Source organism: Schizophyllum commune (genome assembly GCF_000143185.2).
Source record: "Schizophyllum commune H4-8 unplaced genomic scaffold SCHCOscaffold_7, whole genome shotgun sequence".
Classification (NCBI taxonomy): Eukaryota; Fungi; Basidiomycota; class Agaricomycetes; order Agaricales; family Schizophyllaceae; genus Schizophyllum; species Schizophyllum commune.
Window position 1 is genome coordinate 1,160,828 of NW_026089544.1, and position 22,704 is coordinate 1,183,531.

The window sequence follows — 22,704 nt, forward strand, 5'->3', positions numbered from 1 at the left end:
GGACAAGCAGCGCCGGCTGTTGCCGATGACCACCGCGTGGCGAATTGTTCGGAAGCTAATCGACTCTTCCTTCAAGTTGCAGCCTTGACCGATACTTCCAGCTGACTTGGCCTCTTTCATACGCTACTCCGACGTATGCAACTCGTGCTCACTACCGAGAACCACGAGGAAGGCATGCTCTTGATCGCGCAACATCCCGGGACAGAATGAAATGGAGTAACTTGTCTCTAGCACCGGCCGGCAACGAGGACGTTCGCCACCGCGCGCGACGTCTCGCAATTGGGAGGTCTCCTAGTCATGCCGGTGCTGAGTAGAGATACAGAGCGCTTGGGCGCGGGCGTCTTCAGCACGTTCCCGCAGCCCTCCACGATCGGGGTCATTCCCCACATTGTCGAAGACGCCGCTCCGTGGCCGGCGGAGGTGCAGGCGCTGGCGGAGGCGTTCACGAAGGAGGATGTGTTGCCAGACTATGTGCGGAAGGTACGCCCTTGTCTACTATGTGTCGTACGCTGTCTGACGCTTGTCCAGCTCCAACGGTTCTTCTCATCGTATCCCATGCCACCGGACGGCACTGTACACCTTGAACTACCCGATCCTGGACACCCTCTACTGAGAAGACTAATCCCCCTATGCTTTGCCACGTCCTCACTCTATAACGACGGCAACCTCCGCTTCTCGGGCATGAGCGCTCAAGTCGCGGTCCCTTTTATCTCTTCCCTCCTTCGAGCTCTGGACTGGCCAGAGTCAAGAGTGGCGTGCGTACAGATATACGCTTTCTACCCATAACATCTTGCTAAGCATCTATCAGTGTAGACGAGGCTTTCGCACGACCTATCGACCCATGTTGCTTTGACGACCCGAACGCGCCCTTCCAGCCACCCTACATGGTTGCAGACGCGCTGTTGCTTCTGTCAGCCCCCTGGGTACCACAAGCGTTGGCCGAATCCGAAGTTGGGTCCCACGACTACTCAAGCCATGGAGGCCCACCTTCCGCCGTGGACGAGGATTCCTGCGAGACGCCCAGCTCGACATACAGTCAAGAATCGTCGCACGTCGACGGGCCACCGGCTTACACGCAGCTGCTTTCCGCACCCTCGTTCGACCAAGTTGAAGTCCCATTCATCTGCGTCGCGTCTTCGGCGACGTTGTACATCCTCATGGCCAGTGCGATCTTGCAACGGCGGGCGCTCGGGATACGAGAACCTGTCATCGGTCTCGCCCTGGACCCCAACTCGAGCTTAGCACGCATAGCGCTCGGCTGGTTCGAGCCTGTACATGAATCATGTGTGGGTGCTGCCCCTCATCGCATGCTATCCCCATTCTGACACCCTCCCCAGGTCGACATTCACGTCGCCCACTGCTCAGACAACTTCCTATCCTCCAGCGACACATCGAAACCATCCATCAGCAAACGCCCGACAAGAGAAGACCGACGCGCGCGGGGCCTATACGATCTGCGAGAACCCCTTGAAGCGCTCGAGCTTGCCTTGGCGGTATCCTCGCTCTACGAGTACGCCGTCGACGTCCTGGACTGCGCGAAAATCGGGCTGGAGGCCGCGCGGATGGTCTCGCCTCAGGACTCGGCTGCCCGATGGCGCCTAGTTGATGCGGGACGCGATACGGAGGTGCATGTTGCTACGCCGGGGTACCTCAAGCTACGCATGTACGACTGGCTTCGTGCGGTGCAGATGTCGCATGAGGGGCCGAAGTGATGTCTGTTACAGTAGTGGTACAGGAACATTGAAACGCATTCCAAACATTGTGAACAAGTACATGAGATGCTTTCAGATTGTGATGGCGCCCATTGCGTAGGTCAAATCATCGTAAGCATGAGTACACGTATGCTGGACCGAATTCGTTTAGCTGAGCACGGTCATTGATGAAGACGCACTGACCTTATTCAGCGCCTTGTTCGAAGGGAAGTGACGGTCGCAATCGGTGCAGTATGAGTGGACTGCGCTGTCGCGCCAGTGCTATGATAGGATACGTTGAGTCTAGCGGCTCTCGCAGTCAGAAAAAGATCAACGTACCCGCTTCAGTCCGCTGTCAGAGGCGAACAGTCTCCCGCATTCGTCGCAGTAGGCATGGGCGTCGTTGTCCCGATAGTGCTGACGACGAGGTGAGTCGCGGGTTGCGGGAACCATCATCGACTGACCTGATGAAGGGCGCTATCAGAGGAGAAGACTCGCTCACAGGCCGTGCAGTACGGGTGCGCGGCATTGTCACGATAATGCTAGCAGCAACGGGCGCTTTCAATTGATTGTCCCTCATGTTGTACTCGACGACGCACCATCCGAAGGCCATTCTCCGTGGCAAAGACTCGCTCACAAGTGACGCAATAGACGTGATCGGCGCTGTCTCGGTAGTGCTGGAGAGAAATTAGCGGTCAACGATACCTACTGGAAGGACCAGGTACTTGCCTGATGCAAGGCGTCCCAGGAGCCGAAGCCCCGTTCGCACGTGTTGCAGTAAGGGTGGTTTGCCTTGTCCCGCTGATGTCGCGCAAGCCCGCTCTCTGTCTCGCACTTGCGTCCGCAATATCTACAGCAGTAGACCATCTTGGGTACTGCTCGATGTGGCCAAAGGTGGGAGGGAGGGAGGGCCGTGCGTGAGCTCATGCATCCGTCACGTATCTTCAAGTACCCTCATAGACGCCGAGAGGTCTTCTCTGAGCTGTAATCGGATGTAGAAGGCACCCTAGAACCTTTTGAATAACTCGTGATGCTCGCTAATGCAGCTAGAAGCTGGCGGACGAAAAGCGCCGACATGTAGTCCGGCATCGTGGATAATGGTGGTCGAGGTATAGCTGAAGATTGACTCGATTGAAGTATACACCAATCCAACTGCTTTTTTCGTGCAAGGAACGGTCTCTCATGGGTATGGCCAGGAAATGAAAGTAGAAAGCGGAGTGCAAACATCATCGGTGATTGCCGGGATGGTCCCGTGAATGACGTGTGCAACGCACGTGCATCCTTCTTTTCTGCGGTCTCCTCCACGTGGCTATATCACTGTTCATCATGTCCATTGTTCTCGTTCCGACTTGCCTCCGACCGTCACCTCCAGAAACCGCAGTGTCGCTCTCCAACAACCCAACTAATGGCTTCGACTGTACGTAGGCTGTCTCGTATAATTGGTCATTTCGACGGTTCCAAAGTCCTGAATAATCGCCAGAAACTGGCTGGCTTTATCGCGCCTCAGAAGGCGCGGTACCTGGAAGCCGTCAAGTCCTCAAAGGGGAGAGAATGGACCGTCGTGATGGGAAATGAGTCTGCAGGTAATTACAGTGCGCTCTACACTCGAGACGCAGCTCACGAAAGTACAAGACCTGGACAGCGTTGCTTGCTCGATCGCGTATGCCTGGCTGCGGTCAGAGGTAGACCACCAACCCAGCGTGCCGTATATTCAATGCGAAAGGGACGACTACTCCTTGCGCCCAGAGAACCTTCATGCGCTGCGCCTGGCAGGCATAGATGATCCATCGAGCCAGCTGCTCTGTGCCACCGATCTCGTGTCCTTCAAGCCGTTCCCCTCCACCGACTTCGTCCTCGTGGACCATAATCGGCTTGGTGTCCGATTCTCTCAGGACAACCCAGACGCCCGCGTCTTGGCGATCGTCGACCACCACGAAGACGAAGGCGTGCATACCGACGCGGATCCGCGTATCATTGCCCCATCTGGATCCTGTTCGGCCCACGTCGCCAAATTGCTCCCCGAGGACATCCCTGCCGAGCTCGCGACTCTCCTTCTCTCCGCCATCCTCATCGACACGTCCGGCCTGCGCCCCGGCGGCAAGGCGACTGACATCGATCGCGCCGCTGCAGCGAGGCTCATCCCTCACTCCACGCTCGCTGCTTCCTCACAGTCGCTCGCAGGTCCCGAGCTGTGCGACATCCCGAGCGTTGCGGAGCTTGCGGAAACCTTGCAGACGAAGAAGGCGGACGTGTCGGCGCTGAGCGCATGGGATCTTCTGCGGCGCGACTACAAGGAGTACACGTACCAGCCGGCCTGGCTCGACAACTCGCCCGAGCTGCGCGTGGGTCTCGCTACGGTTCCCCTCTCGCTCAAAGCGTGGGCGAAGGGGGGTGTACTGGAGTCGGAGGGCGTGCGGTATATGGACGACCGCGGGCTCACAGTGCTCGGTGTGCTGACGACGTTCCGGAGCAAGAAGGGGAAGCACAAACGGCAGATGGCGTGGATCGTGCGGTCGCTTGGTGGCGCCTCTGTGTCCGTTGACGTTGACGCTGCTGCTTCGCGTCTCTGGGAAGGAATAGAAGGTAGCGATCTGGAAGCGACGCCGATTAAGAAGTTTAAGCCTCACCGACGGGACGAGGCTGGATATATGCATATCCGGGTGTATAAACAGGGCAACGCGAAGGCGACGCGCAAGGCCATCGCCCCGTTGATCAAACAGCTTCTTGAATGAGCACTAGCATTCGTTCCTGTTAGGTGTTCCAGCAGCTAGGACTACTCCAATGTCCGAACCCAACCTGGGACTGTAGGATTCTCTGTCCTGTGTATCGAGGGATGGCGGCGACAATGACCCAAAACTGACAATGTCTACATTATGAGGTGCCGGTAACAATTGATGGCTGAACATATTGCTACAGAGTATATGTTCGCGCCTCACAAGAATACATGGATATCGCAGTAACATTGGCATTCAGAATACACTATTATGCCTTTGCATTCCCGCCTTCGTCGTCTGTCTCGCCCTCCTCTTCTTTCCCAGCAGCCTCACCCGCGTCTTTTCTAGCCTTGTCTGCAGCTTTCAACTGCTCGATGCGTGCTTTGATCTGCTCCACAATGCCCATGAAGGTCTCTTCCTCCGCCTGCTGAGAATTTTTGACGGCGAGATAGCGAGGTTGCTCCTTTTGATGCTCCATCTTCCAGTCGAACGACGCGGCGTCCGACGCCCACTTTGCCTCGAACGCCGGCCTGACCTCGTTGAACTTCTGCACTACCAGCTCGTGCCACGCCTCGCGCAAGTTCAGGAGAAAGAGAGCGAGACGGAGGGCCTGGGACTTGTTGCTGAGGTCCCACTGAGGACAATTGCTGTCAGCGATTCGCACGCGGGTCACATCCTGAAGGAATCAACTTGAGCCTCGGCGATCTCAGAATCAGCTGCCGACCTACCTTGAAGTCTTGGCCCTTTTCGCCCCACGCAGAAAGCAGATATCCTTTGCAGCCGACTGCGGCGATGGCGAAGACGGGAAGTCCTTGTATGCCAAGTCTATCCAGATACTTGACGTTGTTCGTGAGGTCAAGACGGGACTGGTTGAAGACCGTGCCAAAGTCTTCATTCGGTTTCTTGTACTGGAAGCTGATGAACAGTACAATCAGGGCTGGCATGCGATAGTCAGCCTCCAGTACCGATCAAGTGCAACTTGGACGCGCTTACGAAGCCAGTGCGAGTCCTCAGAGCTGTCCTCAAGTCGTTGTTGAGTCTTCGTGCGACTTTGTTTCGATGCACGCTTTGCAGCAGGACCCTGCGATTTGGTCTTCCCGTCGAGCGAGTTCCTTGGGCGTTCTTCGTGAGAAATTCAGGGTATGGCAGAGCAGCGAACTCACCTGCGCTGGCGCAAGCGCTTATCCGCCACGTCGAAACTCGTTACCAAGCCCTTAGGCGCAGGCACGGCGTCAGGTGTGGATTCGGTCGTAGACGTCGGCTCAGAGTCCTTCTTGTCCGGCACAGGCTTTGAAACAGTGACCAGCGATGTGATGAAACTAAACCTCTTCACACGTTCCATGTCCTTCTTGGCGAAGACACGAGGGATTACGAATATACCCCCTGCGTCGAACTTTCCGAAGGCGTAGGAGCGTATGACTCGGGCTTGCACATGACGCTCCATCTCGGATTCGGCTCCCCACCTATCTAACATAGGACGGCGCTCTGTCGACCTTTTATCCAAGGCAGCGAGCAGGAGCGTTTCGTTCGCGGCCGCTGCTACTCGTTCGTCGAGCTCGGAGACGCCAGAGTCGTTCTGGGGAGTCGTGTGATACCTTCGGGGGAAGCGATGAGCTTTCGGGAGACCAGACTCGTGTTCTTCAATGAAGTACGATCTCATCTGTCGCACGGCAATCGACAGGTCCATTGGGTTGGTTTTCGGGAGTTTGTTGAGTTCGTTGAAGAAGTCGTTCCATGCGAGAGGCGATTCGCGCTCGAGCCTATGGTAGATACATAAGCCGCGGACAAGAAGAACAACATATCCACATACACGTAGTCCACGCCGTACGAGCGGGTGAACACGAAGAGGATTGTGTGAAACCAGTCCCAAAATATTCTCGCCTCCGCTTCATTGATATCCCGAGTACCCTGCTGCAACGTCTTCGCTTCGTCGGACAACGAGCAGACGTCATGCGCAATTGTCAAAAATCGATCGTTCACAGCGTCAGAGACCGGAGTGAGGTGCGTAGAGCCCTCCAGCGACGCGCAGATCTCCTGTTCGATCTCGGTCAATTCCAGAAGGTCCGACAATGCTTCAACGTCGCTCGGGTCGAGCTACATATTATCAGAGTTACCATTAGTGGACCAAGAATGAAACACATACGCCTGAGAGGCTTCTACGTTTCCCGAGTCTGGCATCCTCAAGAAGCTCCTTCACGGACGGGCGTGAAAGCTTCGGTGTGGCCGCAATTGCGCATACATCCTACAACGATTTCAGCACACGGTTATCCAAAAGATTGACATGAGTACGAACGGGAAGTTTGAATACAACACGCGACAGCAACTTGTTGTAGATGTCTTTGAAAATCTCACATGATGGCCAGGCCAAGTCCAGACTGTGAGTCAGCGGCCAGCAGACGAAAATCGCCATGCGGTCCATGAGGATTGCGGTCGTAGGATCAAGTATAGTCGATCTCTCGATGGCCACACTGCGCATAACAATCAGTTGACAAGATAAGTGCAGAGAAGGATCGGGACAGACTCGGACGCTGAACGCTGCGGTTGCTCCTTGACCAGGCTGAAGATAGATTGGTCAAACTGATACGCGTTCAAGAGGGTGAACACTTCACAAGTAGAGTGGCGCTTCCCTGACGTGGCAAGGCGTGGTCAGCCGTCCACTTGCAACACCTATCCCCATTTCACGCACGTTTTCAGTCTGTTCATCAAGTGCTTGACCTCTCCATCTTCTTTGTATTCATTCTTGATGTTCCTGGCAGGGCGCTTATGAGCACAGTCCAATGCGAGCGGCTCGAGGTTCACACTGTACCTTAAGCTGCAATGTACACAATCGATACGTTCAGTACCAATAAAAAGGCAGCTGCGGACGCTGCGACTGACCCAGTCAGGCTGGCCAAACTGCGTTCGTTGAGCTTCATCTGAACGTAAGTTATATGGCAGACGCACCTTCTGTCGGACTGCGCTTTGGAACGCGCGGGCGCCGGCACGTTCAGTGACTGCGTTGTGGATCCCGCGTCAGACTTCTTGGTGCCACGGCTATCCACGACGACCGACTGTTAATCAGGTCCAGGAAAATTGGGGAAAAGACGCTCGCCTCTTTGCCATATTGACGGAAGCTAGGGAAAGGTGTTCCGCGCTATCCAAGCCCTATAAGTGCATGCGCGGCGGATGACCCGCGAGCGCTTACCAGCAATCCGTCAACCATCGCTGTACACGTTCCGGCAACTGCATTTCGAGGTCATTGATGCTTTCATTGTGCGCTGCGATATCGATGCGCCATATCTGGACATTGTGTTCTCGAAGCGCAGATCGAACGATAGAGGCCTGAGCCTGCGCAGTTTGGGCGCTGCGAGCAAGATAGCAGTGGTGGCGCTCTATGAACAAAGCAAGCACCATCGCATCGAAGCTCGAGGATATATCAAATATCCCGAGCTCGGCCGCATAGCCAGGTTTGGCCGAAGAAAGTGAGGCTGAGCGTCCTGCACAACCTGAGGTTGGAGCTGGTGCATGCGCGATATGTACCTGCACCTGATAGACCTCAGTTGTCTGCTCGTCTTCCGAAGAAAAGAGGGACCTACACAGTCGTGATTGCCTGCAGTCATCGGGGATAACCATGCCACAAGCATCTGTAGATAGGGTGCGTCGGGGTCGAAAGTGAAGCCCAGCACTGGTTCGCTCAGACCGAACATCTGTCGGTGAAACAGGGCGCTGCCAAGTAGCTCGTAGATCTCGTCATGCGGCGCAATGCAGACAATGGGAAACGATATATTATCAAGATGGGGGGGCGAAGATAGAAGGTGCGCCTGGGAAAGCGGGTCCCGGGCGTCCGCTGAAACGTCACAAGAGACACCTTCGTAGAGGTCGCTGGAGCTCATGCTCAGAACATCGCGCAACATCTCCGATACCCTCGGATGAGAGATTACTTCGTCGACGCAGAATGGATTTCCTGAGAAGCCTTGGGGAGAGCAATGGTGTTCATCTGACCTTGCCGATGACTGGTCGAGTGTTACCCCAACGGCCTCTTCAAGCGACACGGGCAGCGATACGATCGAAGTAGCCACTCCAGCTTGCCGTAGAAGAGATATTCCCTCAGAATTTGAACAACATGGATGCACTGCTCGTGCGTACGGCATATCAAGGCTTAAAACCGCACACGATGAGTATGTGAACCAGGAAGGGTGAAACGACCAGCCCTACTTACTTGAGTTCAATCCCAGGTAGTATAGCACGCAAGGTCAGACCAACAAGTGGTCCCAATATTGTGCGCTTCGACTCTGGCGCAATATAGGGGATTCTGGCCTCTACGCGCAACCGGTCTTGTACTAGTATGTGGGCTGTATACGCGGGCTGGAGGACAGCGTCATGCTCTGATAGGTCCTTATGCAAAGTATCAGTGAGAACGACACTCTCAATTTGAGGCTTGGTGCGCACCGTGGTGTTAGACGCCTCAAGTACAGCACGTAAGTCATCAACGATGTTGGATACGGCAGATGGCCATGCATTCGCATCATGAACGATATGTTGTTCAGTGAATAAAGCAGTAGGAAGCTTGAAGTTGCCTGCGGCAGCCATAGTGTCCTGCATGCAACGAAGAAGATGATGGTACAGGAAGAAGTCGAGGCAGGGTCCTGGGCGGAATTCCCAGCGGTCACGTGACAAGAACGCAATGCCTCAGTTGAAGTTGAACGCTTGCCGGTCGACAAACCTTCGAGGAAAAGTCGAAGCTAACTCCAGAAACCACATCTCCCAGTTCATCCAGAGTATGGATTGTCTTTATATCAGTGCACTTAAGTAAGTTGTTACGCCACTTGCTCTCGCAAATTCGTCCAACATATCGCTGCATACTCCGTGTCCCATGCCGCGCAGCGTGCTGTTCGCCGCAGGGTCAATGGCAATCAGGTCATGCATGACTCATCATCATGTCGAGGGATAAGGATGACATAGCACCTCACTCATGTCATGTAAACATACCGCGGATCACTATCGTGCAAATCCGCCAAGTCCGTCTCGCGATCCAACTTCTCTCGTGTAGCCTGTAGCATGGGTTAGCTTGGGTGTATCCCGTGCATACAACGTTCGTAACTCACCGGATCCATCTCAGCCAAGATCAACGCGCGCTTCTTGTTCTTCAACGCCAGTCGCGTTCGCAACGCAAATGCAGTCAAAAATGCGACGAGGAGGCAACTGTCAAAAGCGTTCTCATCAGCTTGAGTCAGGGAAACAGCGCCGAAACGCACGCAGCACTGATCCCATGGCCCTTCCGATAGTCATCGTCGTCGTCGAAGTAGATTTGTGGCGAAGCACTGGAAGGTAGGTCAACTGCGCGAAGTCAAGTCATCTGAGAAGCGTACGCACATGCTAATGCAGTTACTAATCGACACAATAAACGCGGTGCCCACGCCGCGCTTCGACGTTGGAGAGAACGTGTTGGAAGCCCAAGACCTGTCATCGAACGTCGTCAGCACCTGTCTCCGAGTCCATGACCACCGCGGTTCGTATGACGCTCAACACTCACATCACCAACGGGAACAAGCTATAGTTGCCCCCAATCACCAAGAACAGCGCAAAGTACGCCGCGCCGACCGACTTCTGCACCGCCGTCGCCAGGATGAGGTACCCGACAAACGAGGTGAAGCAGGAGCCCATAATGTGATAGCCGCGGTCCTGCGGACTCCTGTCAGCAGCCGTCCTTCCAAACGAACGAAGAGCAAGTTCTCACCTTCGTGCGGTCGCTATGCACTGCCTGGAAGAACACCAAGAACCAGCCGGCCGCGTACGGCGCCACCGTCATCCCTTGTGCATTGATAGCGGTGAAGCCGAGTCCCTTGATGAGCTACAGACGTGTAAGCATACGTTCATAAATGCGGCATGGTTGAGAAAAGGAGAGACGGGGAGCAGCTGAACGCAATTCAAGCGGAAGCAAATTCGGCGGGACCAAATTCAATCAAAGCGGAGGCGAAAGGGAAAAGGAAGCAAACAAGGACAAGCGCAATACGGTAAACCCCATCGTGCAAGGGAAAGGTCCTCACCGTAGGCAAGAAGTACGACACCGTCGCCACGCCGATGTTGAAGCTGGCGTAGAGGATCATGAAAAGCCATGCGTTCGGGTCGGATACGACGGCCTTGAAGCCCTCCCAGCCACCCATGCCGCCGTGCGAGCGCGGGCGGTGGTCACGATCCAGGCGGGCTTGGGCGATGGCGCGTTCGCGGGGGCTGAGGAACAGAGACGGTGATGTCAATATATAATCGTTGAGCAAAGGGCTGATTAGGCTGGCCAGCACGCGCCAACTCACCTCAAGAAACCCGCTGCGAAGGGGAAGCTGGGCAAGAACATAAGGATGGCGAATGCCATGAGGATGGTCGGTATCGCCTCAATGAGGAAGAGGAACTGCCATCCGGCCAGCAAGCTCGTGTGCGCACGGACGAGACCGAAGGCGAGGAGACCGCCGATCGCGCCGGGGAGGGTGCCGGTCATGCATAGACTAGGGGCTTCGAGTTAGGACGACAACAGTAGGGTACTAGGGCGCACGCACCTGATCCGCATCGCCAGCTCGTGGCGCCGGTACCAGAAGGATAGGTAGTAAATCATGCCTGCGTAGTAACCAGCTTCGCCAATACCCAGGAGGACACTGAGAGGGGCAAAGTTAGATTAAGGATAACTGGTTGAACTGCAAGATCCGCACCGCAAAGCAAGAAGTCCGCCATACCCCTTCGCGTATACGAAGGAGAGGGATGCAATGCCCCACCAGGTGAGGGAGAGGAAGAAGCTTAAGTAGAGTTAGCGTGCACCTTCTCCCATCGTAGTCGATCCTCACAATCTGTTCGCACCAATTCTCCTCTGCAGCACGTTTGCAGGCATCTCGAGTAAACAGTAGCCGACGTAGAAGATACTAAGCGCAAGTGTCCATCTACGACAATGAGTATGAGAATGGGCATGGCTTGCGCTAGGACCGTCAACCTACTTTGCGTTAGACGTGATACCGAAGTTGTCGTTGAATTGCTCAAGCGTGTGGGCGTTACCACTGAGTAGAATGTTCAGAGGCGAGAAGGGTGTAAAGCGCGAGACGTACATGTTCGTTCTATCGAATTGGTTGAAGACGTAGCTGAGCACGACGAGCGAGAGAACGCGGACGTCGATCTTGCGGCGCACGGCCTTTTCCTCTTCCTCCGTGAAATGTACGGTCTCGGCATCGCGGTGGACAGCCTCTGCGTATCTTGAGTCCAGAGGTGCAAAGAAGTGACTGAAAGACGCGTCAGCAACGATCGGCAGTCATCAAATGCGACGCACCCTAGAGGGCCTAGCCACCAGATGGTTCCCCTTTGCGCCTTGGGACCGAGCGCCGCCTGGTGCACAGTTCCCTCAGCGGGGTCAATGGACGCATCCTTCTCAGGATCGGCAGCAACAGCGGACACGGTAACGGGCTGCTTCGATGATCCCTCGGCAGCGGGCTCGGGCTTCGTCGATGCGTCGACCTCCTTCGACGCGTTGGGATCGGCAGGCTGGGCAGCGGCGGACATCGTCTTGGCGTGTGGGGGCCGAGGGGGCGCTTGCTCTCGGCGTGGGGGCGCGTCTGGGGCGCGTCCTCTGGGCGTGGGGGCGCTAGCGGGGGCCCGTCTTGGCGCCGCATCTTATATCCCACAGGCAATGTCCGCGTGAGCAGGCAAGGATGCGATATGCGCGCGCGTCCGGCCTGTGAAGCGATCACGGGCGCCGTGCGCACGCCAGAAGCGCATCCCAGGGGCGTCTATTCTTTGCGCGCGTCCACCTGACCCGCCGTCCCGCCCTCGCCGCTCCCCACGTCCCGTGCGCTTCTCTCCGCGTCTCACGTCCATTTCTCCACATCGGGTACTGTCCTTTCCGGGGTGCTATCTTTTCCCCACGTCCTGTCCTATTATTTAGAACCCGAGTCCGCTCATTGGGTGGTTAAGGAAGGCCGCGATGGAACCGTACCGATGCTGTAGGGACCCTCTATAGGCTTCATGAGGGTAGGCAGAACAGATTGCGACATCTCCGTGCTTATCGCCTCGTACTTCGAGTCTGCAACGGTCCTGGCAGCTCGCACAGCGGCGGTAGGATCGCGGTCAGGATCAACTTCAAGTGGAGGATTCGCCGGCCCGCTCGTCCGCACCAGCCTAAACGTTCGGCATCAACCGACTCCGCTGCAGTCTGTTCTGCGTCTTTGCCTCCGACCATCTCTTGGCAGTCGCCACCTGAGCATGAAACTGCTGCTGCAGCGAGCTATACCTCTGCACGAGATTGGATCATGCGCTTTCCCCTCCTTGCTTTCGTCTTGCCGCGCTGCTCCAATCCCACGATCTACCGCGTATCGTCCTCCCCTAGCACCCTCATTTGCACCTTCTTGAACGTGCGGTCGTTCGGAAATACCAATCTCATTCTCGCTTCTGCTGTAAGAGGGTGATTGACCGCTGCGATTGTGTATTGAATCAGCAAAATAACACCACTCTGAGCGGATCAGGCCCGCCTGAAGCACTAGCTTCGTCCTTCCGGGTCGTTCGTCAGCAATACACCGTCCGTCCAAACCGTAATATCATGCGCTCGAGACGTATATCTCCATCACTTACCCATCTACTCACAGCTTCGAAGGTATACTAACTTTGCCCTGCAGGCGCATTCGTCCTCCCATGACAATCTTGGCTGGGTAGCATTGGAAACTTCCCGCACGACCGTCCCAGGGCTTTCAACTGCTTGCTGTTAGTCAGCGCTCATGGTAAAGAACTTCTTCTGATACGCCTGACGACTCGCATAGCTTCCTAGTACCCTCCGTGGAAATTGAATGTCCAGGTCCGAGAGCGCTTTGCCACAAATTCGTCCAACACACAAGTGCGCCAGAAAAAGATGTCAAGTGTCCAATTGGGCATCTTTCGGATTCAATCGTGCCTAAAAATCGTAGGAAAGTCGTAAAAGCATTCATGGCCGTCCTCGTCCCCTTCGTCGCTTGTATCGTTCATCATGTTGAACCACGGCGCCTCAGCACTGCCCGTCCGCATTCACCCTCCTCATCCTCCCCACCCTCTCCGCGCTCTCGTTCCGCCTCATCCAATCCTTCCTCGCTTTTCTTCTTCGCCGCTTCTCTTCCCGCTCCATGTCTTCGAACATCTCTGCAAGGAACGCCGGGAGCTTGCGAGGCTGAGGTCGCGAGCGTCTTGACTTCGTCATCAACAAGCGTCTCGAGTTCGTCGATGCCCCTGTAACATCTTGTTGCGCTACCGATGCCGCCCCAATCTGCTGCGCCGCCGCCCTTTTCCTTGCCTTTGCAGCGCGCAGAGCGCACAGATACGTGCGTAGAACGCCAAGATCGAGGAGGTACCGTCTGAACTTCGCTTCGGGGTCTGCATAGGGCGCTGAACTCCGTTGTCCACCCGTGAACGTTGACGTCGGCCACTGCTCGCAATCCTCGAAGGCTTTCCCAATTTCGCGATAGGCAAGTGTACGGCGCAGGTCTCGGGGCGGAGCGGGCCACGCGAACAGTTCATCGTTGTCGAGTATATTATGCTTCTCGCTGTCGAGTGCATCGAGGCGCTCGGGAGCCGTCGTCCTATGCGACGTGTAGCGCGGCGCCAGCGAATCGAGCCATTGTTGAACACGGCGGACGGAGGCTGCGCGCTCTTCCCGCGCCGACAGGAGCTGTCGGTGCGCTCGTTGAACGAGGAGATTCAGGATCTCTCGTCGGGCCTGGCCCTCGTGAGGTTGTGGATTTCCTTTAATGTCCCGTTCATCGTCCACATCCCAATCCTCAAAGCCATCCCATTCCGTCTCGAGTACAAAGTCATTGTGAGCGAGGAGATGGTCCGAGGGAACGATGAGTGGCTTGTCAGGGTGTCGTCCTGGATACGGCTCGATGCGCGGGCCTGTCAGCGGCTGTAGTTTCAGTGAACGTAGTAGCGACTGTTGTACCACCGGTTTAGAGTCAAGGGAGGTCGGAGCGGTGGTGTAAGAGGCGGCCGATGACGATGACCGTGTCGAATCCGCGGACGACCAAGTGACGGAGGCCGTGTCATCACTCGAATATGCCGCATCGTCTTCGGAAGAGTATGCACGGTAGAACGGGGGTGTAGGGATGCCGTCCAAACGCGTCGTGGGAGACCACCGCATCGAAGAAGATGCAGGCCGACTAAAGGATGCCCCAGAAGTGAGAAGCACCGGTGCAGTCTGATACATCGAGGCTGAGGCAGGGGTCGCTACGCGCGTGTCTTCGAGATATTGCAGCACCAGGTCCCAAGAGTAGGCTTCAGCGGCCCATGGCGCCATCGTCGCGTACTCCTCGGACGACTCGAAGGCGGCGACCCTTTGCGCGCATTGTAGGATGCCTTTCCGCAAGAGATGGTCCCGCCGGCGACGAGAGGATCGATTTGATGAGCCGCAGAGAAATGGCATGAGTACCGAAATCAAGTAGACGCAGGAGCGTAAGCGGTGTCCTAAGTGTGAGCGAACGTTGTTCCTTTGTTCCGAAAGGGGATAGAATTGTCGGAAGTGGCGCAAGGAGGGCGGTCGAATCGCTAGCCTGCTCTGGAATAGCCAGATGGATGATACAGGTGATGGTCAGTACGAGGGAGAACACATCTGGCATGGGTACTGACTCTCACCTTGTAAGAACAAGGGTCGTAGGAGGTTGGAAGGAGGCGCGCCCAGGTTGCCCAGATATCGACGACTATTCAAGACGTCGCAGGGCTTCGACGGGGATCCCCTTGAGTTCCCCTATATACTCTCAAGGCGCCTATTGTTCCTGCTTTGGTCATCCGTAGCCTGACGTCCTGAAAGATCCGAGTCTCTGTCTCGTAGAACAAGAGCGATTGACGACGATAGCGCCCATGCACACGGCAGACGCGAAGGGCGCTCGCGTGCTCTTGTCTCTATAGTTGCCGCGCTATATAGGGCGTAACAGGTAGCTTGCTTTGTGCTGAATTACTGATCATTGAAGCGCCGAGTAAGCGCGTACAAGACCATTGTTCTTCTCTTCGACTGGCGCTCCGGCATCAAGAGGTGCGCGTGTGTATCTTAGAGAGCACCCTTCAAATGTATCATTGAGACCCTCAGTTAGCTTTTCCAGGACTTAAGTCGCGAGTACGAGATGTTGAGCTGGCGGCAGTGGGTGTTCGAGATCAGGTCATGAAGTCCGCAGTCGACAGACTCGGCGCTTCCAGATAAGGTTAAAATCCCCTATGATGCAACCTCCTCTCGACCGTCATCACCGTCGACGCCGACGATGAACGCGAAACATCTCATACCTCCTGCAGCGGGCGGTGGAAACGGCGGTAGCAACACGAACTCTCTTGGCCGCGCAGGAGGGCAACGAACACTACAGCGTGTCCCCTCACACGAGTCGCTGGCGACCCACCCGCTTCTCAGTCCTCATAGCGCGACATTTGCTCCCTCTCCTGCTGCCGCCGCTGCACCAGCGTCTACTGCATATGTGCCGTATACTCCAAGAAACCAACGCCCTTCGACTGCTCCTGCACCCCCGGAGGCGCAGCACAAGCTTCAGCTCGTCAGCCTGAAGTCGGTCGCTCAAGGAGAGCTGGGGCTCGATCCTGCCAGCGTCGGATGGCACCTCCTCGAGAGGATTATCACGATGCCGGACTGGGCGCCTCCGCGGTCGAAGCCTGTACTCCTGCTCCCTGTGACGCGGTCAGAAAGCCGCACGGAGGTGGAGGTGCGCGATCACGTCGCGCTGCAGCGTGGCGATGGCTGGCTCCAGACGGTCAGCGGACTCGTGGGGCGTATTGATGAGTGCGTTGATTCCCCTCTACTATACTCGCGCTGAGATATACCCAGGCAGACGCTCACATTCGTACGTGCATATCCTGGTGCAGCACTCCCCGCAAACGCCGTGATATGTCCCGCACATCCCAAGTTCACCTGCGCGAAGCACTCGGATGCACTGCCCCTCCCTCCAACACCCACTGCGCCTCCTCCCCTTCCACCAAGGCCCGCGCCAGCACCGCGAACTGGTCTATCTCTGGGCGGGCTATCGCTGTTTGGGCGTCGTGCACCCTCTCCTGCACCACCACGGCCAGCTTCGCCGGCAGGATCCATCAATTCCACTCAATCCGCCAGTGCCATTTCACCCGTCTCCGCGCCAGCTTCTGCGACCGCACCTGCTTCGCCATCATCCGCTCCAGTCACGCAAGTACCCGCCTACACCCTCTCGCGCCCGATCGTGCGCGCAGAGATCATACGACAACTTGCGGCTGGGGCGCGTCAAGAGGTCGTGGCTGCTTTCTCTAACGGCAAGCCCGACCCGCGATGGACCTGGCTCTCTGAACGCATCAGTGCGTTCGTTGTGGAGGAGCTGGACGCCGCGGAGGTGGACGAGCATGCGGAGGAGCATGCACGAGCAGATGCTCTAGCCGATCGCGTGCGCACGCTCTACGACCAGTCCGAAGATGACATTCGCGCCTTTCTCGTTGCCGAACGCACAGCGCCGGCTCGCGGGAAGCGGAGGCGATGGGGCAGGGATAAGGAGAAGGCAGCTGAGTCGGATCCCGAGAAGGCTGCGACGGATGACTCGAAGAAGAGCTCAGACGATCCCAGAAAGAGCACGGACAGCGACGCGTCCGCAGCTGACGAGAGTGCGGAGGATGCGGACGACGAAGCTTGTGCCCGCGCGCTTGTAGCGACTGAGCGTGCTGTGTGCCGCGTTTTGTGGGATCGGATGTTTGTCCTCGATACTGCGCAGGACGATGCGTTCGCATCGCGCGTTGCTGCCTTGCACATGGCAGAGTTGTCGCTTGGGGAGCTCGGTGTTGACGTCACTGGCGGGAGGGACGAGACGGAAGCGGCCAGAGCTGCGGTCGAGGATGGTGTTGAGGGAGTCGTTGGAAAAGTGGGACAAGGTGCGTTGCTCCACGTTGAACGATGGAAGTTTGAGGCTGAACCTTCGCAGTACTTGCCGGGCTCGATAAGGTATATACGCCTAGCGAGAAATGTCAGATATTCGTTGAAGCGCATCGTGTCATTGTAGGTGTGTATCATTTCTAATTGCTGGGTTTCGTTATTGAGAGTAGCTTTCAGATGGTCTCTCGAAGCTTCCGCCATTACGCCTCAAGCCCGAAGTGGAGGAGAGTCAGGAGAAGGACAAGAAGGCGCAAGAGCTTGAGCTAGAGGCACTACCTGGGGTGAAGTCGACGGACTCGGAGACAGCCTCAGCCGACGCGAACGCAGGCAGACTCACCATCACGACCGATACCCCCGCCGCGATGACGGACGCCAATGTGCTTGTCACCTCGCCCGACGGCATCGAGATCGATGCACACAAGCAACTCACCGCCCCATCTATCCCCGCAGCCCCTCCCGCGCCGACGTCTACCGCCGTGTCATCCGACCTACTCCTCCCCGTACTCATCTACGCTCTAGTCCGCGCGAACCCGCCGCGGTTACCCACCCACCTCGCCCATGTGCAGCGCTTCCAGTGCGCGGCAGCCTTACCAGGAGAGGCAGCCTTCTGCGCCGTCAGCGTACTTGCTGCAGTGCAGTACATCGAGACTGCCGCGGGTGATGGCAAGCGGACAGCAGATGACGGTACAGGCGCCGTCCCGCCATCGCCTCTGCCCCCAGTTCCTACTTCTCCGCTACCGGGCGGTGCGCTGCGCCGCGTGTTGAGCGGTGCCACAGATGTCTTCGGGATCATTCGCGGCACCTTGCAAGGAGAGGAAGGGGCTGTTGCCAAGGACGAACAGGACAAACCTGCGACGCAGGATGCGGAGAAGGCCGATGACGCCGCCGATGCGGACAAGGAGGGGAAGGAAGCGAAAGACTTGCCACTGTCCACCTCGCCGTGGAATGCTGGCTTGAGCGCCCTGCTGCGCCGTGACACGGGCGGGGGCGGTCTGCTCGGAGGCGGTAGTGGCTTCTTCTCACGCGAGACTGTCTTTGGGCGCAGCGGCAGCACGAAGGAAGAGGAGCTTGCAGACGTGCCCAGCAGGCCTGGCAGCGCCTACCCAGGTAGCCGCCCAACGAGCCGACCCGGTAGCATCTACACGGCGTACGGCGATGAGAGCGGTGAAGAGGACGAAGAGGATGATGAAGAGGATGACGATGAAGACGATGAAGAGGGCAGCGAGGAGAGCGGGGACGAGGGCGGGCCGGCGCGAAGCATCAGAAGCTTCGGGAGCATGATGAGCAGCCGACGGAGAAAGGCGAGCAAGAGCAGCGCGAATTCCAGGGGCGGGTCGTCCGCGGTACGCAAGAGTCTGAGCGACCGCCTAGCAAGCGTGAGCGGCGGCATCGCGACTGTCGGCAGCCTCGCCGCGAGCTTCCAGGTCAGCCGAGACAATTTATCTCTCTTCCTTTGGCATTGACCTTGCGCAGGGATCCCCGCCTCCATCACGGCGCTCGTCGCTGCTCCCGAAGGTCGTACAACCGCCGTCACCACGCCCTGAATCGCCTATACCCGCTTCACTGCGGGCGGGCTCGCCATCGTCTCTTCGTCCTACATCGCCAGGACCTGTTTCACCCTCAACGCTGCGTCTGGCACCGCCGCGCGCTAGATTTTTGACTTGTGCACCGGATGACTTACGGTTGGCCGAAGTGGCTGAGCTGTTACGGGATTACAGGCGAATTGTGGAGGGTGTCAGAAGCGTTGGTGGTTTTATGGGCGAGTGAAGACTTCCTGCATATGAGCCCTATGATTACCCTATATGCGTATGTTATGGCATCCAGGACAGCCCGTACCGTGCTCTCTCTCAGGCTATACTGTATGTGCCGTTCATCAATCGTGGAGTCCAGTAATCGGGGGCAGATAACCCCGCAATACGAAGTCCGACGCTTGTCACTATCATATGACGGGGTTGTACCACCGTGTACTATTACACCCTCAAAGTTCAGGACTCGCATTCAAGGGCGAGCCGTCGCTTCCACGCCGCTACCGCCTGGGGCTTGAGGCTTGCTTTGAGCACCTTGTCAAATCCGGACCGCGCTAGCAAAGATTATTCAGGCGAATGTTTCTCATCCTTGACGAGCTAGAACTCACGAAGTCGCTCATCGCGCAGGATGATCATTGCTAGGACCGCATGAGCGGGCAGCCTGTGCAAGTATATGAGTACCGTCCGATAGAACTAGTACGGTCTGGTGGCACGTACTTTATATTGACTGCCGCGAGCAGGCTGTCCGCAGTGGTTTTGCCGACATATTCTGCAATCGTTGGTTGAGCATGACGATTAGATGGGAAAAGACGTGTTTCTTGCCGTCCTTCAGCACTACCATGGCGACCGGCACTTCACCTTCGCGCTCATCTGGGACGGCTATGGCGGCAGCCTCGAGGACGCCCGGTTGTTCGAGCAGCGCATTCTCCAGCATTATGCTACTCTGCAATGATGATCAGCGCACGAAACGATGTAGAACTAGAAGACATACGATGTTCAGAGTGTCACGGATGATCATGTCTTTCTCTAGATCGGGTGCTTTGAGGAGGGAGGAAACGCATAGTACATGTATGCAGGACTCACTGCGATCCACGATGTACAGAAAACCTTCCGCACAGAGTACTCCGACGTCTCCGCTTTGAAACCAGCCATCCTGTATTGGCAGTCGACGTGAGTACGATATGAGTGACTGCCGGCCGTGTGAGCGCATGCCTTCGTCATAACCTGGTACATTCCCGTCAGTACACTGGAGCTCCCGGAGAATGCGGTACACCCACCTTCGCCGTTGCCTCTGAGAACAAACATATTTCTCAGATTTTAGTCTCGCAATAAATTGCAAGAGAGAACGTACCAGGATCGTTATAGTACGCCTTCATTATGCTAGGCCCGCGCATCCATATCTCGCCACTATGACCATGCGGAACGACCTTCCCATCGTCGGAAACGATGAGTACCTCGTTCACAGGAGGCAGAAGCCCACTATATGGTTGATCAATATTGGTGTCGTCTTCGCAAGCATGAGTCCTCTGACCAGCTTAAGGGACGAGCTGCGAAGTCGCCTTCCGCTAGATTTGCATCGGATAAGTATACATCTGCCCTCGCTAGACCGACTGCTCACATATGAGGGACCATAAGCCCGTCGCCTCGGTCATCCCATAGGCATAGCGGCTGTATGTAGATTAACGTTGTAAATTACGGTGCAAGCTTACGAGGGAAGATTTCTCACATTTCGGCGCAGGGAAAGGCCTGTTGTGCATCTCGTGCAAAGTTCTCGCGCACTGGACCGCCGCTGCAGGCGAGGGCCCGAAGATTGTTTCCGACCAGCTTCGAACTTGCCACATGGACAAGCTCGCGTAGCAACTGGGGTGACCTGAAGACATGCAGATGAGTGCGATCTTGAGCGAAAGGATGTCATCACCCACCCGGTTATCGACTGTATGCCCTCCTTCATGGCCAGGCTGTAAGGGATGTTGACTGTAAGGCGGCTCGCATCACTATCCGGTACTCAAACACACCGTAGAACTAGCGTGTTGGCGACAATCAGTATCGAGAGGATGCTATGCCACAACACGAACCTTGTTCAGGGTTGTATTCGTCAAGGTAAACAACCCGGCTCCCTAGGAAGGTCGCCAAGAGCTTCGGGGATACAACGGTCATCGCGATGTTCGCATCTCTTGACAAATTCTTGCCTACCATGCTGTGTATAGCTTGAAAACACGCCATTAGTCTCGGTAAGGACGGCAATGTAAATAACGCGCACACAAGATAATCACTAGGGGAAATGGACACAGCACTGATATAGGCTGTCCGGGATCCAGGTCCGAACCAGCACCACGGCGCAAAGCGACTGCACTAATGCTGTATATGGTCTGTGACAGGCGGGCTTTGGCTACAGCCCCTGATGAAGTTAGGACTCAAGGACGTACATTAAATATATTTGTGAGAAGAGCACGTTGTGTGCACAAAGCGGGCTCTAAGTATATATGAGAACTTTGCCCAAAGAGCGCGTCGTGCAACTCACTGGGCTTGCCACCGCTTGTTCCACTTGTGAATATGATCAAGCAGTCGTCATCCGGATGGATAGTTGGTACCCTGCTGAGGACCGTAGATGGATCGTCCGTGTATCCTCCATATATCTCCGTCCACAGTTGCATGCCGTTGCGTTGCCTCTCAGCGTTCTCGCCTTGAAGAACAACAACACGCGTAGAGAGCGCCCGCATCGAGTAGTCTTCGATAACGGGCTCGAGTATGTCGGCCCGTTCCCCGTCAAGCACGACGAGCTTACAGTCGCATTTGAGCAGACAGTACACCATACCGTGTTGAAATAAGCTGGTCGTCCGAAGTCAGTGCGACGTGGTTTTTCGGCTTGGACAGCGTACCGAAAGTTGACCAGAGCCGAAACAGCGCCAAGAAGATCTGTAGGAATTGTCAGACTTGAGGGCGAGCAATGACTTCCAAAAATTACGTACGGCACGCCCAGAAGATAGCGAGAAGGTCGGGGAGGTTTTTGCTAACCAGCCCGACATGATCACCTAGAGATTGATGAGGATACCCGACGGATTGAAGGGTTCACTGTTACCTTTCTCTATGCCGTAGACCTCTCTCAAGATGGCTGCCGAGCGAAGAATGCGATTGTGGATGTCCACAAAGGTGAACCTCTGGCCCCCGAAGACAGAGTACTCGCGACTGCCGTACTTTCGCACGGCATCGAGCCATACCGCCTGACATGACGCGGGCAAATTCTTGTATGTGCGAACCACGCGTCCGTTGATGCAGACCGTCTCGACCTCCAGTTCTGACCCGGGCGATGTGAGAAGCTTGCAAACTAATTATATGTCAGTCAGGATGTTGCAGTGAGACTCAAGCGCAACTGGCCTTCTGGAACAGTGTACTTTGGAGTCCAAGGCATGTTGTGGTAGAAAGGATATGCTTTGCCTTCCCCTGCTCACAGTAGTATATATATACACCAGAAAGTCCGATCCGAGAGGGCGCAGCGCACTGTTCAGGCAGAATTTCGTACGAGATTCCTGTAGCACATAAGCCTGCAGACAGATATGTCAGCTAATACAAGCTCTCATGATATGGACGGATATCCAGCGGCGGAAACAGCGAACATGCACACCATGGTTGGAGCCAAGCAGTCTCGATCTCGTGTTCGGAGATTGCCGGCAGTCCATCAAGCCGAAATTGAGCGGAGCCAGAAATCCTTTTCTCACCAGGACAAGCATCTCCAGCCACTTGACCGCGCATGCGGCCTTCATTGGCGGCTTGTACGCCCCAAGATTGATTTGGTCCTCTGCTTGTGGCGTCGCTATATACTAGCTGCATGTAGCGCGCATTGCCTGCATGACGGAAGCGGAATACAGCGTATCTTGAGTGGCACGCGGTTACCTCCCGAGCGAGCAGACGAACTGGCATCT

At 56.1% G+C, this 22,704-nt stretch overlaps 8 protein-coding genes across 8 annotated transcripts; 3 read left to right on the forward strand and 5 right to left on the reverse strand.

Moving 5' to 3' along the window:
• Positions 1–297: 297 nt before the first annotated feature.
• Positions 298–1,712, forward strand: SCHCODRAFT_02600401 (uncharacterized protein; the record flags this gene model as incomplete). Its single annotated transcript, XM_003031330.1, has 4 exons — positions 298–480; positions 529–755; positions 809–1,286; positions 1,338–1,712. 4 exons carry the CDS (start codon positions 298–300, stop codon positions 1,710–1,712), a joined length of 1,263 nt encoding a protein of 420 aa, XP_003031376.1.
• On the reverse strand, positions 1,698–2,575 carry SCHCODRAFT_0269971 (uncharacterized protein). Its single transcript, XM_003030926.1, has 6 exons — positions 2,421–2,575; positions 2,291–2,368; positions 2,156–2,233; positions 2,031–2,108; positions 1,896–1,973; positions 1,698–1,844 (listed from the first exon to the last, which is right to left on the reverse strand). The coding sequence occupies exons 1-6, from the start codon at positions 2,556–2,558 to the stop codon at positions 1,785–1,787; spliced, it is 510 nt and encodes a 169-aa protein (XP_003030972.1). The 5' UTR covers positions 2,559–2,575; the 3' UTR covers positions 1,698–1,784.
• Positions 2,576–3,096: 521 nt separating this feature from the next.
• SCHCODRAFT_02668731 (DHH phosphoesterase) lies at positions 3,097–4,423 on the forward strand (the record flags this gene model as incomplete). The annotated part of the gene is made up of 2 exons (XM_003031329.1): positions 3,097–3,274; positions 3,318–4,423. 2 exons carry the CDS (start codon positions 3,097–3,099, stop codon positions 4,421–4,423), a joined length of 1,284 nt encoding a protein of 427 aa, XP_003031375.1.
• Positions 4,424–4,673: 250 nt separating this feature from the next.
• Positions 4,674–7,607, reverse strand: SCHCODRAFT_02668732 (uncharacterized protein; the record flags this gene model as incomplete). The annotated part of the gene is made up of 10 exons (XM_003030925.2): positions 4,674–5,081; positions 5,134–5,342; positions 5,399–5,517; positions 5,569–6,165; positions 6,216–6,499; positions 6,549–6,647; positions 6,699–6,873; positions 7,092–7,217; positions 7,349–7,455; positions 7,590–7,607. The coding sequence occupies 10 exons, from the start codon at positions 7,605–7,607 to the stop codon at positions 4,674–4,676; spliced, it is 2,142 nt and encodes a 713-aa protein (XP_003030971.1).
• Positions 7,608–9,146: 1,539 nt separating this feature from the next.
• On the reverse strand, positions 9,147–11,998 carry SCHCODRAFT_01154281 (MFS general substrate transporter). The gene is made up of 14 exons (XM_003030924.2): positions 11,691–11,998; positions 11,473–11,643; positions 11,365–11,424; positions 11,218–11,310; positions 11,086–11,169; positions 10,936–11,031; positions 10,696–10,884; positions 10,432–10,615; positions 10,122–10,235; positions 9,918–10,066; positions 9,758–9,844; positions 9,640–9,705; positions 9,490–9,586; positions 9,147–9,435 (listed from the first exon to the last, which is right to left on the reverse strand). Exons 1-14 carry the CDS (start codon positions 11,918–11,920, stop codon positions 9,355–9,357), a joined length of 1,701 nt encoding a protein of 566 aa, XP_003030970.2. The 5' UTR covers positions 11,921–11,998; the 3' UTR covers positions 9,147–9,354.
• Positions 11,999–13,242: 1,244 nt separating this feature from the next.
• SCHCODRAFT_02318075 (uncharacterized protein) lies at positions 13,243–15,166 on the reverse strand. The gene is made up of 2 exons (XM_003030923.3): positions 15,008–15,166; positions 13,243–14,930 (listed from the first exon to the last, which is right to left on the reverse strand). Exon 2 carries the CDS (start codon positions 14,796–14,798, stop codon positions 13,392–13,394), a length of 1,407 nt encoding a protein of 468 aa, XP_003030969.1. The 5' UTR covers positions 14,799–14,930; positions 15,008–15,166; the 3' UTR covers positions 13,243–13,391.
• A 420-nt stretch (positions 15,167–15,586) lies between these two features.
• On the forward strand, positions 15,587–19,330 carry SCHCODRAFT_02628931 (uncharacterized protein). The gene is made up of 5 exons (XM_003031328.2): positions 15,587–16,151; positions 16,197–17,257; positions 17,308–17,385; positions 17,436–18,682; positions 18,732–19,330. The coding sequence occupies exons 1-5, from the start codon at positions 15,628–15,630 to the stop codon at positions 19,023–19,025; spliced, it is 3,204 nt and encodes a 1,067-aa protein (XP_003031374.1). The 5' UTR covers positions 15,587–15,627; the 3' UTR covers positions 19,026–19,330.
• On the reverse strand, positions 18,826–22,193 carry SCHCODRAFT_02735293 (acetyl-CoA synthetase-like protein; the record flags this gene model as incomplete). Its single annotated transcript, XM_050347149.1, has 20 exons — positions 18,826–19,338; positions 19,393–19,445; positions 19,502–19,553; positions 19,643–19,727; positions 19,776–19,822; positions 19,885–20,008; positions 20,062–20,075; positions 20,136–20,263; positions 20,316–20,349; positions 20,403–20,452; positions 20,511–20,654; positions 20,707–20,758; positions 20,860–20,991; positions 21,045–21,153; positions 21,211–21,257; positions 21,306–21,613; positions 21,664–21,700; positions 21,754–21,816; positions 21,864–22,109; positions 22,145–22,193. The coding sequence occupies 20 exons, from the start codon at positions 22,191–22,193 to the stop codon at positions 19,244–19,246; spliced, it is 1,869 nt and encodes a 622-aa protein (XP_050199619.1). The 3' UTR covers positions 18,826–19,243.
• Positions 22,194–22,704: the final 511 nt, after the last annotated feature.

Excerpts from the sequence above, each read along its gene's own strand:
- SCHCODRAFT_02628931 (XM_003031328.2), top strand. The coding sequence starts at position 15,628 with ATGAACGCGAAACATCTCATACCTCCTGCAGCGGGCGGTGGAAACGGC. Across the intron at positions 16,152-16,196 it reads CTCGTGGGGCGTATTGATGA|GCAGACGCTCACATTCGTAC; the intron begins GTGCGTTGATTC and ends AGATATACCCAG. Across the intron at positions 18,683-18,731 it reads GCCTCGCCGCGAGCTTCCAG|GGATCCCCGCCTCCATCACG; the intron begins GTCAGCCGAGAC and ends GACCTTGCGCAG.
- SCHCODRAFT_01154281 (XM_003030924.2), bottom strand. The coding sequence starts at position 11,920 with ATGTCCGCCGCTGCCCAGCCTGCCGATCCCAACGCGTCGAAGGAGGTC. Across the intron at positions 11,311-11,364 it reads GGTATCACGTCTAACGCAAA|ATGGACACTTGCGCTTAGTA; the intron begins GTAGGTTGACGG and ends TCATTGTCGTAG. Across the intron at positions 10,236-10,431 it reads TGTCGTACTTCTTGCCTACG|CTCATCAAGGGACTCGGCTT; the intron begins GTGAGGACCTTT and ends ACACGTCTGTAG.
- SCHCODRAFT_0269971 (XM_003030926.1), bottom strand. The coding sequence starts at position 2,558 with ATGGTCTACTGCTGTAGATATTGCGGACGCAAGTGCGAGACAGAGAGC. Across the intron at positions 2,369-2,420 it reads CCTGGGACGCCTTGCATCAG|CACTACCGAGACAGCGCCGA; the intron begins GCAAGTACCTGG and ends ATTTCTCTCCAG. Across the intron at positions 1,845-1,895 it reads CGAACAAGGCGCTGAATAAG|CATACGTGTACTCATGCTTA; the intron begins GTCAGTGCGTCT and ends AATTCGGTCCAG.
- SCHCODRAFT_02318075 (XM_003030923.3), bottom strand. The coding sequence starts at position 14,798 with ATGCCATTTCTCTGCGGCTCATCAAATCGATCCTCTCGTCGCCGGCGG.